Consider the following 18,191-nt stretch of genomic DNA (forward strand, 5'->3'; position numbering starts at 1 on the left):
ATCACGAGTGGGTTTCCAATGCAATAACGCCACACAAAAGATCGGTGGGATTTGTGCCCAAAATGACTAAATAACCAACTATTTTATGGCCTCATGCAGCCGTTTGTTCAAGAAACACAACAAAACAGTTCCTGTTTGACTGGAAATTCCAGGAGCCAGGAAATTGGATGAGCGTGGATTGGACTTTTGGAAACAGGGAGGTGGTCTTTCTTTCTTTCGTACTTTCTTTCTCCAGGACATGGTCTGGAAGCTATTTTCCTCCCGCTTTTTTGTAAACGGATGCAGTAGCCAATGCTGAGAGCTTCTGGCAGAGGGTTTGGCCCGGCACACAGTGTCCCAAATGGGTGAGATCACCGCCTTTCCTTTATTTTCCTTGGGAAACAACAAAAAAAAGCTCTGCCTGGTTGTCCGGCACTTCTTCCCAAACCACTGTTTCCAGACAACAGGAGCACAGCGAAACTCCATTTCTCATAATGAACTACCAAAAGGAAATGTTAAGAACCCGATTGGGCCGAGACAGTGTACTCCCCAGCTGATCTAGTTAGTTCTCGAAATCTCGGATGGCCTCTTAGCTGACTCTAAGGCCCTCTTTTTGAAGAAATAGCCACGTTTCACACTATATAGATAGATGATAGATAGATAGATAGATAGATAGATAGATAATAGATAGATAGATAGATAGATACTAGATGGATGGATGGATGGATGGATGGATGGATGGATGGATAGATAGATGACAGAAGGATGGATGACTAGATGGTTATAGATGGATGGATGGATGGATGGATGGATGGATGGGAAGGATTGATGATAGAAGGATGGATAGATAGCTATAATTAGAAGGAAGGAAGGAAGGAAGGAAGGAAGGAAGGAAGGAAGGAAGGAAGGAAGGAAGGAAAGATAGAGATGACAGAAGGATGGATGAATAGATAGATACGATTGATGATAGAAGAATGGATAGATAGAAGGGTAGATAGATAGGATTGATGATAGAAGGATGGATGGGAGGATGGATGAATAGATAGATATGACTGATGATAGAAGGATGAATTGATAGAAGGATGAATATATTGCTATAGATAGGATGGATTAATAGGTAGATACATGGATGGGTGGATAGGGTGATAGAAGGATGGATAGATAGTTATAAATAGAAGGATGGGTGGAAGGACGGATGAACAGATAGATAGATAGATAGATAGATAGATAGATAGATAGATAGGGTTTATAACAGACAGAAGGATGGAGAGATATGATAGAAAGATGGATGAAGCCCTATAAAGCCCTAAACGACTCCGGCCCTGTTTACCTCTCTGAACGTATTCTCCCCTATGAACCATCAAGACTATTAAGATCGTCTGGAGAGGCCCTGCTCTCGGTCCCACCGGCCTCGCAAGCGTGTCTGGTGGGGACAAGGGACAGGGCCTTCTCGGTGGTGGCCCCTCGACACTGGAACTCTCTCCCACTGGAGATCAGAACCACCCCTTCTATCCTGACATTTAGGAAACAGGTGAAGACGTGGTTATGGAGACAGGCATTCGACGAGTGAGCCAATGCCCTGAGATATGGATGGAGGATGATGAACAACGATTTTAGTGTGATGACTGACCATTATAGTTATTGAATGTAATTGCTTTTTAAAGGTTTTATTGTAATATGAATTATGATGTTTTATTGACTGTATGTGATATTATGGTTGGAAACCGGTCTGAGTCCCTCAAGAGAGGTGAGAAGGTCGGTATATAAAAGTTTTAAATAAATAAATAAATAAGATGGATGAGTAGATAGGTATGGTAGATGATAGAAAGATGGGTGTATCGATATGATAGATGAATATAAACTACTATTACATAATCATTGCAAATAACATCTACTCTCTGCAGGTAGACTGCATCTAGACATGGAGGTGCCACTCCACTGCCCTTCATTCAGGAAACGTCTACAAATCCCATTGCTCCTTGCTTTGGAAGACGGAGGCTCCTCCAATTTGGTTTGGGAGACATTGCTGCGTTGATACTCCCAACTCCTAGATCAAGCCTGGGAGTTGTAGTCCAGTGTTTCCCTAAGCGCTGGAGAGTTCATACCACAAACCCATATTCAGAAGCATTAAATTTGTGTTGGAACAGGTGGAGCGGGGTTACTTTGTGGAGCCACTTCAGTGCAAACCCAGTGCACACAGTCACTATTTGCTGTCTCCCTCTTATATAAAATGGCAAAAGTCAAAGTTTGCTTTTTTGGAAGGGAGGGAGGGAAAGAGGGAATTGGAATATTTTTGCCGAATCCATGTATACAGAGGGCTGATTGTCCTGTTCTGGGACCCCCTTTGCATTGGAGAGGCTGTCTGGGGATGATGGGTGTCACAGTGCAACAACACATGCCCAACTTAGCACTGTTGGTGTATTTATTTATTTTTTTGCTTTGATGGGTATGGGAATCCTCTTCCTGCTGTTTGATGGGAGTTAAAACTTTTCCTGACCTCTTATGGATGTTGTAGTGCTCTTCCTGACCTTTGGTGGATGTTGTAGTCCTGTTATTGACCTCTGATGAGTATGATAGTCCTCTTAATTGTTGATGAATGTGAAAGTTCTTCTTTGATGGGTGTTATAGTCCTCTTGTTGACTTTTGATGTATGTGGAAGTTCTCGTATCTTTGATGGATGTTGTAGTCCTCTTATTGACCTTTGATTGATATGAAAATTCTTTTACTTATCTTTGATTGGTGTTGTAGTCCTCTTATTGAGCTTTGATGGATGTGAAAGTTCTCTTACTTATCTTTGATGGGTGTTATACTCCTTCTCACCCTTGTAATCCTTGTATTGATCCTTGATGACTCTTGTAGTCCTTGTTTTGACCTTGATGGGTGTTGTAGGTCTCTTATTGACCTTGAATGGCTGCATTGTAGACCACTTTCTAACCTCTTATGGGTCTTGTCTTCCTTTTCCTCGCCACTTCTATAGCTTTTATTTTCTGAAGGGAGATATAAATATAATAATTATAACCTATGTATCTTATCTAGCTACCGTCTATCTATACACAAAATAAAAGTGTAAACATGTATGTATGTGGTTGGAGTGTCCACTTATACAGACACGCTCCTGCCTCCACAAACAGCGATAGCTCCCACTACTCAGGAGACACCAATGACGCTCCCTCCAATGACATTACAGATTATAGTGAGTGCTGTGAACATGTCCAAGAGCCCTGCCAATGTCCTCCAGAAACATCATACTGCCCACCAACCAAGTAAAGGCTTTCATATGGGGACCATTCCATCCTAGATTTTATGTGTTTCCTCCACCACAGACATCCCAGTGTTTCTGACTCTCCATTGGTGTGGAATTTGCATGGCTCCGCCCACTGCCTCTCCCTTAACCCTTTCCTAATCTTTTCTATGGCACACATCAAGCAGAGGAATTGATCAGCAACTGAACATACTAGAGAGGTTTGAGGAGAATTCACCATAATTTATAGTTGTAGGTCCTGGGATGCATAGTTCACCTGCAATCTAAGAGCACCCCGAACTCCATTCAAGATGGACCTGGAACTAACTTGGCACATAGAATCCTCATGACCAACAAAAAATACCAGAGGTCTTTGGAGGGATTTCTAGGAGTTGTAGTTCATTGGCCTCTAGAGCACACTATGAACCCAAACAGTGATGGATCTGGACCAAACTTGGCATGCACACCTGATATGCCCAAATTTGTATACTGTTGGGTTTTATGGGGGATTGGCATGGACATTTTGGAGTTGTAGGTACTGGAATGTATAGTTCACCTGCAATCAATGAGCCCTCTGAACTCCACCAAAGATGGAATCAGAGCAAACTTGGCACACAAAGCCCCTATGACCAGCAAAAAATACTGGAGGTCTTTGGGGAAAATTCACCTTGATTTGGGGAAGTTGTAGTTCACTTATATCCAGAGAGCACTGTGAACCCAAACACTGATGGATCTGGACCAAACTTGACACGCATACCTGATATGCCAACATTTTATCATAAGAGTGGTTTTGGGGAAACTGACCTTCCTTTCTGGGAGTTGTAGTTCACCCACAACCAGAGAAACTGTGACCTCCACCGATGATGGATCTGGAACAAACTTGGCACACAGAACCCCGATGACTTACTCAACCTACTGGAGGGCTTTGAGGGGACTGACTCACCATAGTGGGAGTTGTAGTTTATCCTACAGCCAGAGAGCACACTCAACCCCACCAATGATGCATTTAGAGTAAACTTGTTCAACATAACAAACTTTAAGTACTGATGGAGTTTCTTGGGGTTAACCTGGCATGATGTGAGTTGTAGTTCACCCACAACCTTATGCATTTTATACAATTGAAAACCTGACTTTTTCAAATAACCTGGGCAATGCCAGGGACACAAACTAATAATAATAATAATTACCATTCTTGTTTTTACTTTCACTGTCCTGCCTTTCTCAAGAAGGGGAAATTGTGTCAGACACAAAGCAAAGCCAGGTACAAAACACACGATATATATAACAATATATAGTGTTATTATCATCATAATAAAAAGGGAGGAAAAAGACAATTTCTGGTAAAAGTCAGAGACCTCGTGCCAAAGCATTTTTGACTCCAATTTGGGAAGGAATGAGCCATCGGGGAGGCCTTTGCCATCACTTCATGGCCTATTTGTTTTGTATATCGAATATTTCAATGATTAAATTGCCACCTGTGCCGCCTTGCAACCAGTAGCTGAGATGAATAATAATAATTGTGATGAGAATCGTGTCTTTTAAATCCAAGACAACATGAGTCGCAAAGGAAAAAATGTCCAGCGTTTCCTTTGCCATTTTGAATGGATCCCATCAGGTCCGCCGGCTTTGTGCCATTTGGCTGGCCTCATGCAGCCGCCTGCAAAACTCATTACAGCCTGGAAGAAAAACATACATGTATTTGTGACAAAACATGCAACCGTCTGCGCTCTTCTGCATCCAAAACAAAAACATCCTGAACAATGACCATGTATGGAGACACCATCAAAGCCCTCCAAATAGTTGGCCATCCAATCCAACCGCATTTAGTTGTGTATGGAGACACTATCAAAGTTCTCCTGGCAGATAGCCATCCAGTCCAACAGCATGTAGTTGTGTATGGAGACATCATCAAATCCCTCCCAATAGATGGTCATCCAGTCCAACCATATTTAGTTGTGTATGGAGACACCACCAAAGTCCTCCCGACAGACTGCCGCCCAATCTAACCTCATTTAATTGTGCATGGAGATACCATCAAAGCTCTCCTGACAGATGGTCATCCAGTCCAACCACATTTAGTTGTGTATTACGACACCATCAAAGTCCCCCCGACAAATGGCCACCCAGTCCAACCTCATTTAATTGTTAATGGAGACACTATCAAAGCCCTCCCGAAAGATGCCGATCCAGTCCAACCACCTGTAGTTGTGTATGGAGACACCATCAAAGCCCTCTCGACCGATGGCCATCGAATCCAACAGCATTTAGTTGTTTATGGAGACACTATCAAAGCCCTCTCGACAGATGGCCATCAAATCCAACCACATTTAGTTGTGTATGGAGACACCATCAATGCCCTCCCGACTGATGGCAATCCAGTCTATATAGCTAAAGTTGTTTTTCATCATGCTTATAGAGAAATCTATGAATCTGAGACTTGTTAGTAGAAAGAGAGGCTCTTGACACCCCTCTCGTGGCAGATAGCACTTTCATAAAACAACACCAAACAAAACCAACTCTTGTTGTTGTTCATTCGTTCAGTCGTCTCTGACTCTTCGTGACCTCATGGACCATCCCACGCCAGAGCTCCCTGTCGGCCGTCACCACCCCCAGCTCCTTCAAGGTCAGTCCAGTCACTTCAAGGATGCCATCCATCCATCTTGCCCTTGGTCGGCCCCTCTTCCTTTTACCTTCCACATTCCCCAGCATGATTGTCTTCTCCAGGCTTTGCTGTCTCCTCATGATGTGACCAAAGTACTTCAACTTTAGTATCCTTCCCTCCAATGAGCAGCCGGGATTTATTTCCTGGAGGATGGACTGGTTGGATCTTCTCGCAGTCCAAGGCACTCTCAGCACTTTCCTCCAACACCACAGCTCAAAAGCATCAATCTTCCTTCGCTCAGCCTTCCCTAAGGTCCAGCTCTCACATCCGTAGGTTACTACAGGGAATACCATGGCTTTGACTAGACGGATCTTTGTTGCCAGTCTGATGTCTCTACTCTTTACTATTTTATCGAGACTGGACATTGCTCTCCTCCCAAGAAGGAAGCGTCTTCTGATTTCCTGGCCACAGTCTGCATCCGCAGTAATCTTTGCACCTAGAAATACAAAGTCTGTCACGGCCTCCACATTTTCTCCCTCTATTTTCCAGTTGTCAATCATTCTTGTTGCCATAATCTTGGGGTTTTTTTATGTTTAGCTGCAACCCAGCTTTTGCGCTTTCTTCTTTCACCTTGATTAGAAGGCTCCTCAGCTCCTCCTCGCTTTCGGCCATCAGAGTGGTGTCATCTGCATATCTGAGGTTGTTAATGTTTCTTCCAGCAATTTTCACCCCAGCTTTGCATTCATCAAGCCCCGCACATCGCATGATGTGTTCTGCATACAAGTTAAAAAGGTTGGGTGAGAGGATGCAGCCTTGCCGTACGCCTTTCCCAATCTTGAACCAGTCTGTTGTTCCGTGGTCAGTTCTGACTGTTGCTACTTGGTCCTTGTACAGATTCCTCAGGAGAGAGACAAGGTGGCTTGGGATGCCCATCCCACCAAGAACTTGCCACAATTTATTATGATCCACACAGTCAAAGGCTTTAGAATAGTCAATGAAGCAGAAATAGATGTTTTTCTGAAACTCCCTGCCTTTCTCCATTATCCAGCGGATATTGGCAATCTGGTCTCTCGTTCCTCTGCCTTTTCTAAACCCGGCTTGAACATCTGGCAACTCTCGCTCCATGTATTGCTGGAGACTTCCTTGCAGGATCTTGAGCATTACCTTACTGGCATAAGGGCCACTGTACGGAAGTTGGAGCAGTCTTTCACATTTCCCTTTTTTGGTATGGGGATATAAGTTGATTTTTTTCCAGTCTGATGGCCATTCTTGTGTTTTCCGTATTTGCTGGCATATGGCATGCGTCACTTTGACAGCATCATCTTTTAAGATTTTAAACAGTTCAGCTGGGATCCCGTCGTCTCCCCCAAAACTATTAAAATTAATATACATATATATGTGTGTGAGTATACGTATATGTATTGTCCAGTTTCCTTTTAAATTAATACCTGGTGCAAACCCTTGAAAGGTGCATCAATTACGCCTTTTAAACGCTTTCGGCCAATCAGAAAGCGCTATGTCACTTGGCCCGCCTTCCACTGACAGAAGGAGTGTGGCCTCCAACGCAGACTGCCCCTGTGATTGCCCCGCCCTACCCCTCCTTCCTTGGCACCCTTGCCATAATGATTGGCTGTTCGGATTGTCTTTTAACGCTGTTCCATGGTTAATTCACTCTTATTGGTTAGAGGGCGCAAACTCCTCCCGCCTACCTTATCTTCAATCCCGCCTTGGCGACCTTGCCGTTGTGATTGGCTGTTTGGACTGTCTTTTAACGTTATTCCTCCGTTTGCTGATTGGTTAGGAGGTGTGAAATCCCGTCTACCCCTCCTTCAATCTCTCCTTGCCGTTGCGATTGGCTGTTTGGACTGTCTTTTAACGCTGTTCCGTAGTTTTTCACATTGATTGGTTAGAGGGAGGACGAGCCTAGGCTTTCGTTTCACATCCCGCCTCATTCATTTCCTCCCTTTCTGAGAGGAGGGAGATCAGGCGGGTGACAGGAAGAGTCCGGCGCGTGTCCGCAGTGGAGGCGGATGGGCGGAGCCGTTATTTAGCGTGTCAGGAGCAGACCAAACAGTTGCATTGCATTTTTTAACAAACAAACAACAAAACACAACGTTAACAAGCTTGGTATTCTATTAAATGTCCTTTGACCAGTATCTGGCCACTTGGAGTGCCTCTGGTGTTGCTGCAAGAAGGTCCCCCATTGTGCATGTGGCTGGGCTCAGGTCGCATTGCAGCAGGTGGTCAGTGGTTTGCTCTTCTCCACACTCTCTTGCCGAGAATTCCACTTTGTAGCCCCATTTTTTAAGGTGGTGCCAGAGCGCAGTCTGTTCAGCGCCTTCCAAGTCTCCCAGTCTTCTGTGTGCCCAGGGGGGAGTCTCTCATTTGGTACCAGCCATTAGTTGAGGTTCTGGGTTTGAGCCTGCCACTTTTGGACTCTCGCTTGCTGGGGTGTTCCAGCGAGTGTCTCTGTAGATCTTAGAAAACTACTTCTAGGTTCTTGTAGGTTTTTTCGGGCTATAGGGCCATGTTCTAGAGGCATTTCTCCTGATGTTTCGCCTGCATCTATGGCAAGCATCCTCAGAGGTAGTGAGGTCTGTTGGAAATAGGACAATGGGTTTATATATCTGTGGAATGGCTGGGTGGGGCAAAGAGCTTTTCTCTGCTGAAACTAGGTGTGAATGTTTCAGCTGACCACCTTCATTAGCATTGGCTGAGACTGGGAAAATGTTCTGTTGAGAGGTGTTAAGATGTGCCTGGTTGTTTCCTCTCTGCTGTTTTGCTGTTGCAATTTTAGAGTTTTTTAATACTGGTAGACAGATTTTGTTCATTTTCATGGTCTCCTCCTTTCTGTTGAAATTGTCCACATGCTTGTGGATTTCAATGGCTTCTCTGTGTAGTCTGACATGGTGTTGTTGGTGTGGTCCAGCATTTCTGTGTTCTCAAATAATATGCTGTGTCCAGGCTGGTTCATCAGGTGCTCTGCTATGGCTGACTTCTCTAGTGGAAGTAGTCTGCAGTGCCTTTCATGTTCCTTGATGCGTGTCTGGGCAATGCTGCGTTTGGTGGTCCCTATGTAGACTTGTCCACAGCTGCATGGTATATGGTAGACTCCTGCAGAGGTGAGAGGATCCCTCTTGTCCTTTGCTGAACGTAGCATTTGTTGGGTTTTCTTGGTGGGTCTGTAGATTGTTTGCATGTTGTGTTTCCTCATCAGCTTCCCTATGCGGTCAGTGGTTCCCTTGATGTATGGCAGGAACAATTTTCCTCTGGGTGGAACTACTTCTTGATTTAAGTCATCGACGTGCTGGCTGATACCCAAACAAGGGATGGGCTGGAGATGTCACTGCGTTCGTCCTTTCACTATTGGCTGCTACTCCACGGCGGATGTCAGGTGGTGCAATACCAGAAGCGACCAGTAGCCGGCGGAGCCGTGAGGGAAGGATAGAGACAAAAAGAGGCATGCGCATGCGCGGTCGAGCATTGTCCCCCCCGTCTTGCGCCTGCGCAGTCGAAGCTTCCAAGTAAGTGGGAGGGGCCATGAGGGAAGGGTAGACAGAGAAAGACAGAAAGAGGCCAGCGCGTGCGCAGTCGAGCATTGTCTCCGTCTTGCACTTGCGCAGTCGAGGCTTTCCAGGCGGGTGGGTGGGAGGAGCCACGAGGGAGCGGTAGAGCGAGGAATCGAGAGAGGTCGGCGCGTGCGCAGTCTGAGCCTCGTCCCCCCTCCTCGCGCCACTCGAGGCGCTTTCCTATTGGTTGGCGGCGCGGCGGCGGTTGTGGCCTAGCGTTCTGCGCAGGCGCAGTCGGCTCCCGAAGCTGCTCCGAGGTTCGACGCCGTTGTGAGGAGAGAAAAAAGACAGTTTCTTTCCTTCCTTCCTCCCGCCTTCGCCGCTGCCGCTTCGCCGCCATTATGAGCGTGGAAGCGTACGGGCCCAGCTCCCAAACGCTGACTTTCCTGGACACGGAGGAGGCCGAGCTGCTGGGTGCCGACACGCAGGGCTCCGAGTTCGAGTTCACCGACTTCACCTTGCCCAGCCAGGGCCAGACGCCGCCCGCCGCCGCCGGGAGCGGGGCCTCCGCCTCTTCCTCCTCCGCCGCTCAAGGCCACGGGGGCCCGCCCTCTGCCGCCGCCCCGGGGCCCCTCGACGCCCAGGTGAGCAGGGCTTGGGCCTAGTCCGCGCACCCCGTCCAGACGGGCCTGAGACTCCGCACTGGCGCTTTACACGCCTGTTGATCGTATTCTGTTGATACTATAGTATGTGTGTGCATAGCAGGCCTGGGCCAATTTCGGCCCTCCCTCCAGGTGTTTTGGACTCCCAACTCCCACAATTCCTTACAGCCCTAGACAGAGCGGCTTCCAAATTGGCAACAATTCAGTGCCATTATAGACATAATCATAGAAATACAATATACACTAAACAGCCCATTGCACAGGGTGGGCATTCGCAGTGTAGTTGATTTTGCCCAGGGGTGCTCTTGGGGCGCTCTTGGGGGAAAATAGACCTTGAAATATGCGAGTTGTAGTTACTGGGATGTGTAGTTCACCTACAATAAAAAAGCATTCTGAACTCCAATAATAATAATAATAAATAAACTTAAAATAATTTGGGAGAAAGAATGCGGGAATATCTGCTAATGGCCAAATTAACTAAATATCAGGAGAAACAAAAGCAACGAGATTTTTTTTTTTTTTTTGGAAAAGTGGAAGTTGGCCATGGCATATCTGAGTGGAGAGTTGGTGACATAGAGGAGTACCATTGGGAATTTAGGATTACTGTGAATAAGGATAGATAAATTAGTTTAAAGCAGTGGTTCTCAACCTGTGGGTCCCCAGATGTTTTGGCCTGGTAAACTGGCTGGGATTTCTGGGACACCTGACGACCCACAGGTTGAGAACTACTGGCTTAAAAGCTTCATAGTGCTTTGGTGTCAGTATTGATAGTGAAGGGTGTGGGGAAGAGGTTTCATTTTGTGTGGGATGGGGTATTGGGAGTATTTATGGTCTACAATATGTCGTGTTGTTGCTTGAATGTTATGGTGAACTTTTATATTAATAAAAATTTAATCACAAAAATATATTAAATAAATTGTTAAAAGCACAAAGACCCAAAATCGTAATCCAGGAGCCATTCAGTCATATTTCAATAATTTCATAGCTGCCTACTGCATTGTGCTACTCTCAGAGTAATTGGTCCCACAGCCAGGTTTTAACTTTCTTTCTAAAGGCCAGGAGGGAGGGAGCAGGTCAAATATCACTGGGAAGGGAGCTCCACAGTCGAGGGACTACCATGGAGAAGGCCCTGTCCCTTATTCCCATCAGTTGCACCTTTGAAGGAGGTGGGACCAAGAGCAGGGCCTCCCCAAAAGATCTTAGTGTCTGTGCTAGTTCATAGAGGGAGATATGTTTGGACAGGTACCCTAATAATAATAATAGAAAGAGCCATTGCTATACACACATATAATATCAGAAAGGGCAAGTCTTATACAAGCACAAATAATATATTATTAATATAATAATAATAGAAATATAAAGGGCCAGTCCTATACACACAGACATAATGATATATCATTATGTTTAATAGCATAATAAGAAGTAGAAGAATAGAAAGGCTCTTTCCAATACAGTAAGTAAATATTATTTGTGTTGTTATTATATTGATAATATATCATTATATGTGTGTTTATAGGATGGGCCCTTTCTGTTCTTCTAATTATTATTGTATTAATAATATATTTTGTGTGTGTGTATAGGACTAGCCCTTTCTATTCTACTTATTATATTAATAATATATATGTGTGTATGGGAATGCCTCTTTCCAATATTATTTTTGTTATATTAATAACATTATATTGTGTGTATTGGACTGGCCCTTTCTATTCTACTTCTTACTGTTCTGTTAAACTTAATGATATAATATCTATGTGGGTAGGACTGGTCCTTTCTATTCTATTATTTTTCTATTAAGCATAATAATATATCCTTATATGTGTGTATAGGAATGGCCCTTTCTATTATGATTATGATTATATTAATAATATGTGTGTGTGTGTGTGCAGAACTCGTCCTTTCTATACTACTTTCTATATTAATATATTATGTGTGTATAGGACTGGCCCTTTCTATTCTTATACTTATTATTATTCTATTAAACATAATGATGTATCCTTATATGTGCGTGTATAGGAATGGCACTTCCTAATAGTATTACATTAATATATTATATGTGTGTATAGGACTGGCCCTTTCCAATATTATTATGATGATAATAATAATAATAGTATACTATATGTTTGTATAGGACTGTCCCTATTATTATTATTATTATTATTATTAAATGTGTGTCTAGGACTGACTCTTTCTGTATACTTGTTATATTAATAATATAATATTATGACTGTATAGGAATGGCTCTGTGTATTATTATTATTGTTATTATATTCATAATACATCTTTATGTGTGTTTATAGGACTGGCCCTTTCTATTTCTTTTATTATTATATTATTAATATATTGTTGTTATGTGTGTGTATAAAACAACAGAGTGTTGACCCTTTATGTTGTTATAATATAGATCTATATCTGTACATATCTGTCAAAGCATATTATGTTGGCCCTTTATATCATATAATGTTAAAGGAAGGTAAGACAACATAGGACTGGCCCATTATATTATTGTGATATTAATAATAATACTATATTTTATTATATATGTGTATGTGTAAAACGACACACACACACATCCATATGTGTCCGTCCGTCCGTCCTGGGATGCAGGACAAACTGTAGAGAAGTGATGTTGTGTTGTTGTTGTACCTTACTTGTTTCTCTCTATGCACAAGACTCAAAAGTGGCTTCCAACCAATTCATTGTAATTTTAAATAAAAAAAATACACAAACATTAAAATAGAATTAAACGTTTTTTTCAATCATTTATAGATAGATGTCTTATAATATTCTTTTTTATTTTACCCTGCTTTTTCTCTATACAAAAAAGACTCAAAGCATTTTAAAATCCCAAAATATACAGACATTAAAATAGTTATAGTTCATCTACAAAACTATTTATATCCTTCAGTTTGGTTTTCATTATCATAGTTATGTGAGGACTTTAAGGGACCCTAGAATTCAGCTGCCATTCTGAAAAGCTTGCCTTTGTTGCTCTCAATGCCGTTTCTATAGGGATCTAACCTTTGGTTTAATAGGTGGACAGGGGAAACATGGCAGTTCCCTCTGTTGTGTTTCCTGTAATTGAGGACTGGGGCTGGATCTACAGGGCCATATAGTCCTTTTTCTGAATCCACATTATCTACTTTGAAATGGATTTGTTATGTACATCCAGCCTAAGTTAAACACAAACTTCTAAGGTCCTCCTTTCCAAAAAACGTCTTCCCTGTTAAGCAGCGAGACAATGGGCATTAAGCAGAAGGTCATTATGTTTTCACAGAGCTGTAATTAAACAGATGAAAAGGCTAACGTCAGGAGAGAATGCTTCTGGAACATGCCATACAGCCCAGAAAATTCACAACAACCCAAAGGCTATAGGGTTTTATAAAATAATTACATTTGCAGGTGCTATGAATCACTGCTCAGCCATAGAATCCCACTGGGAGAGTCACACTCTCTCGATTTCAGAGGCAAATCCACTCTGAACAGATGATGGAGAAATCGATGGTATATATTTAAAATAAATTATATTTTTAATTGGGTGCCACATTTTGCCCAAGGGAGCCGCCAAAAAGAATTGGTTTAAAAACTTTAATTTAAAAAACAAAGAATATAAAATTGCTACCTTGATCATTTAAAAGAAATAAAGGACACAGACTAATAAGGTACTTCCCTGCTTCCATGTTAAAAGGCTACTTAAACAAGGTCTTTGCCTGCTGGAAGGGCTTTTCGAGGGGTTGCTAGAATCAAAGGCATCACAGTTTATGGTTGCTAGAATTAAAACAGTGGCCTCCTTCCTCTTGGCCAAGTCCATAGGGGTGTTTTGCAGACTCCGTCATTATCCCTCTGATGATCTGCATTTCGAGTGTGCTTTCGGTTCCCATGTTTTGGTGTTTGCCACTGCCGGCCCTAAAAAATTGATGTTTGTTCTCTATCCCAGGAGGAAGTGAGCTGAGTTGCTCTCTCTTCTTTCTCAGAAGTCCCATAAAAATGGTTTTTTTTTTAATTAAAGATTTTTATATGCAATCAAAACTATACTCCCAAAGTGGGGAAACAACAATACAAGAAAGGAAAGTACATTGAACACATAATTCAACTCAAAGCTGTGTTTGTTCAGAAACGAGCTTGATTGAATATAGTATGGGGTGTGTGTGTATGTCTGTGCATATGTATGTGTAATTATAGTATTGTTGTTTTTATCCTCTTTCAAACTCTAAAGAAGCTTGGTCTGTCGTCTAAATGGAGATGAACATATTTTATTATTTTTATTTTGTAAAAGGTTGGAAGGGAGTGTGCGTTTTAGCTTGGGTAACTGGCGTTGCCAGGGTTATTTGAAAAAGTTATTTTTTAATTGTACAGAATGCATAAAGTTGTGGGTGAACTACAACTCACATAATGTTGGGTTAACCCCAGAAAACTCCATCAGTACTTAAAGTTTGTTATGTTGGGCAAATTTGCTCTAGATGCATCATCAGTGGAGTTCAGTGTGCTCTCTGGGTGCAGAGTAAACTACATCTCCCACTATGGTGAGTTAGTGTCCTTACACCCCTCCAGTAGGTTGAGTTAGTTATGGGGATTCTGTGTGCCAAGTTTGGTCCAGGTCCATCATCAGTGGAGGTCACAGTTTCTCTTGTTGTGAGTAAACTACAACTCCCAGAAATGAAGGCCAGTTCCCCCCAAAACCCTCCAATAATCAAATTTTGACATATCAGGTATGTGTTCTAAATTTGATGCAGACCCAGAGAGCTGGGTTCAGTGCTTCCTGGATACAGGTGAACTACAACTTCCACAATGAAAGTCAATTCCCACAAACCCCTGCAGTATGTTCAGATGATCATGGGGCTTCTCCGTTCCAAGTGTGGTCCATTGTCGATGGGGGCCACAGTTTCTCTGGATGCAGGTGAACTACAGTTCCCAGATTCCCAGGGCAATCACCCCCAAACTCTGCCTGTATTTACAGTTGGTCATGTTGGTGGGGTTAAGAGTGTTCTTGGTGAAGGGTGAAGTACAACTCCCACATGTCGGTCCCCCCACAAACACCTCCAGTATGTTTTGTTGGCCCTCCGGGTTCTGTGTTCAAAGTGTGACCCATATTCATCATTGATGAGGTTCAGAGTTCTCTGGATGCAGGGTGAACTATAGCTCCCACGCGGGTGGGTCAGTTCCCAAAACCCCTGCACTATGTCTGTTGGTCATGGGGGTTTTGTGTTCCAAGTTTGGTCCAGGTCTGTCATTCGTGAGGGTCACAGTGGTCTGTGGAAGTGGATGAAAGTACTGCAAATCCCATCATCCATGGCAAGTGTTGTCCAGATCCATTGTTGGTTGGATTCACAGTGCTCTCTTGATTTAGGTGAACTACAACTCCTATAAATTATGGTGAATTCTTCCCAAACCTCTTGTTCAGGTGCTGATCAATTTCTGTTTGCTGTGTGCCATAGGAAACGGTAGGAAAGGGTTAAGGGAGAGGCAGTGGGTGGGGCCAGAGTAAAGAACCCTGGGATGTCCATTCTGGAGATGTCCATTCTGGAGGAAAAACAGAATATCTAGGATGAAATTGTCCCCGAATGAAAGCCTTCACTTGGGTGGCGGGCAGTATGGTATTTGGGAAGGACACTGGCAGGGGTTGGGCTACATGTTCACGGTGCCCGCTGTAACCTGAAATGTCCTTGGAGGGAGGGCCATTGATGGCTCTTCGGCACTGTTGGTTAAAGCTGTTTGTGGAGGTGGGAGGCTGTCTGTGTAAGTGGACACCTCTGCCACATACACAAATACACAATTTCACTTTTATCATGTGTATAGATAGATAGGTTATATATTATCATCCTTTGAAATTGGAGATATTGTTATATCTTCATCATCCTTTGGGTTTTGGGATGTGTATTATTATTCTATATCATCCTTTGGGGGGTTTGGGATTTGTAGTGCCACATAACTGGGATCCTCCAGAGAGGCCGAGGGTTCGAAGGAGGGCACTGGATGATTCAGAAATAATGGTATTCCCAATTCCTTCATTTTGAAGGGAAACTGAGCAAGAGAGCAGCAGGGCCAGAGAGTTTAACTGGTCCTCCCAGTTTTATGGAAAGCTGCATTTAGTTGCACATCAGAAATTTTTCCTTGCTGTGCCAATTGGTTGGGGGGCATTGGTTAGGATACAAGGTACAGGCAGTCGCCAAGTTATGAACAAGATAGATTCTGCAGATTTGTTCTTAAGTTGAGTTTGTAAGTTGGAACAGGTATATAAATATAAATGTGTGTGTGTAGCTTTCGATTACATAGGGACGGGTTAACACCCCTGAAGTTTTTGTTTTGCTGTTTGTGCCCCTGTGTGGAAGATTTCACCTTACTTTGCATTCCTGTGATCATAGGAATTTGAAAAATATGGCTTGTGGAAACAAGTATTGGTGCTAAAGCTTCAGTGGAGACCCCTTTTCTCTACCAGGAGTGGATTTCCCTTCCGAGGTGTTGATTTCTCTCACTTCCTGTTGTCTCAGCCCCGTTCTTAACTATGAGTTGTTTGTAACTCAAAGACAATCTATACACAGTTCAGAACAGGAGACTTGATTTCAAGAATTGTCAGGAGGGCAAGACTGTTGTAGGCAGAAGTGCAATGGCCAAATGACAAAGAGTGCACTTTTTTGCATCCAGCATCAAATCTTTTTTCGGTTTCATGAGTTTGAAAATTGAGGTACACATAAGATTTGATGGTGCATTCAACTCGAGCCAATACGGCAGTGTTTCTGAACCTGGGGGTCGGGACCCTTGGGGGGGGTCACGAAGGGGGTGTGAGAGGGGTCACCAAAGACCATCAGATAACACAGTATTTTCTGTTGGTCATGAGGGTTCTTTGTGGGAAGTTCGGCCCAATTCTATCATTGATGGGGTTCTGAATGCTCTTTGATTGTTGGTGAACTATACATCCCAGTAACTACAACTCCCAAATGTCTAGGTCTATTTTCCCCAAACTCCATCAGTGTTCACATTTGGGTATATTGAGTATTTGTGCCAAGTTTGGTCCAGATCCATCATTGTTTGAGTCCACAGTGCTCTCTGGATGTAGGTGAACTACAACTTCAGAACTCAAGGTCAGCATCCACCAAAGCCTTTCAGTATTTTCTGATGGTCATGGGAGTTCTGTGTGTGCCAAGTTTGGTTCCATTCCATCATTGATGGAGTTCAGAATGCTCTTTGATTGTAGGTGAACTATAAATCCCAGCAACTACAACTCCCAAATGACAAAATCATTCCCCCCTCCCAACCCCACCAGTATTCAAATTTGTGCCAAATTTGGGCCGGGTATTTGTGCCAAATTTGGTCCAATGAATGAAAATACATCCTGCATATCAGGTGTTTACATTACAATTCATAAGAGTAGCAAAAGTACAGTTGTGAAGTAGCAACAAAAATAATTCTATGGTTGGGGGCCACCACAACATGAGGAACTGTATTAAGGGGTCGTAGCATTAGGAAGGTTGAGAACCTGCAATACGCGATGTATCTATCTGGATTTGAGGAAAACTTGCAGCAAATCCCTTCCTTAGACTGTGTCTTTCCTTTTTGAGAGCTGTCTTGAATCTTTCTTGGTGGGCATGGCCTCTTTGATTATGATAACTTTAGAGATGACTTTGCTAAGAGGCTTTTATCCCTCTTGGTTTGAATAGAAGCAAAGGTTTTGCATCACCGTTCCTGGAGACCAGGATGCCTTGCTCAGCCACTATGTGGTGACTGCTTGCTGTCAATAACCTCATTCTCCCTGGCCTCCCTGCTAACAGGTTTTCTTCTCATCCCTCCCTCTGTGGACTGTTTTATATGGAAGCGTTTATGCTATCATGATTTGCAAAGTGCTGCAAGATCATTTGATATTTTGGGTGCCAGACAGTGGTTCAGATATGTCTTGGTTTTGCAATCCGTGTAGATGTTCTCTTTGCATACGCTTTTAGCACTTTTAAAAAGCAAGAGAGGCCTGGGCAGAATGTTTTCTTCTTATCAGTGAAGCGTGTTGCTCTGGCAGGAATCAAAAGGAAGAAACGCAAGGTATTGCAGTTGCTGCAGGAAAATGTGTGTGCAATAAACCACTGCTTTAACTCCCCAGTTTGTTGGTTAAAACTGTGCCGAAAGTGGCCATTCTTGTTCTCAATCAGGGGCTTTCCACATCGTGAGTGCTTAGCCCACTTAGGGCTTTGCTTTCTCCAGTTATCCTTGCACCT

The 18,191-nt window shown here is 43.2% G+C and overlaps 1 protein-coding gene across 2 annotated transcripts in view; it reads left to right on the forward strand.

Annotated features, from left to right (window-relative positions):
- Positions 1-9,590: 9,590 nt before the first annotated feature.
- Positions 9,591-18,191, forward strand: part of UPF1 (UPF1 RNA helicase and ATPase) — a 48,748-nt gene continuing 40,147 nt past the window's right edge. For both annotated transcript variants that reach the window (XM_060785091.2, XM_060785092.2), the window contains exon 1: positions 9,591-9,975. In XM_060785091.2, coding sequence (XP_060641074.1) covers positions 9,733-9,975 — 243 coding nt within the window. In that variant the 5' untranslated portion in view covers positions 9,591-9,732. The remainder of the gene's footprint in view (positions 9,976-18,191) is intronic.

This window comes from Anolis sagrei, chromosome X (genome assembly GCF_037176765.1).
Source record: "Anolis sagrei isolate rAnoSag1 chromosome X, rAnoSag1.mat, whole genome shotgun sequence".
NCBI classification, from domain to species: domain Eukaryota; kingdom Metazoa; phylum Chordata; class Lepidosauria; order Squamata; family Dactyloidae; genus Anolis; species Anolis sagrei.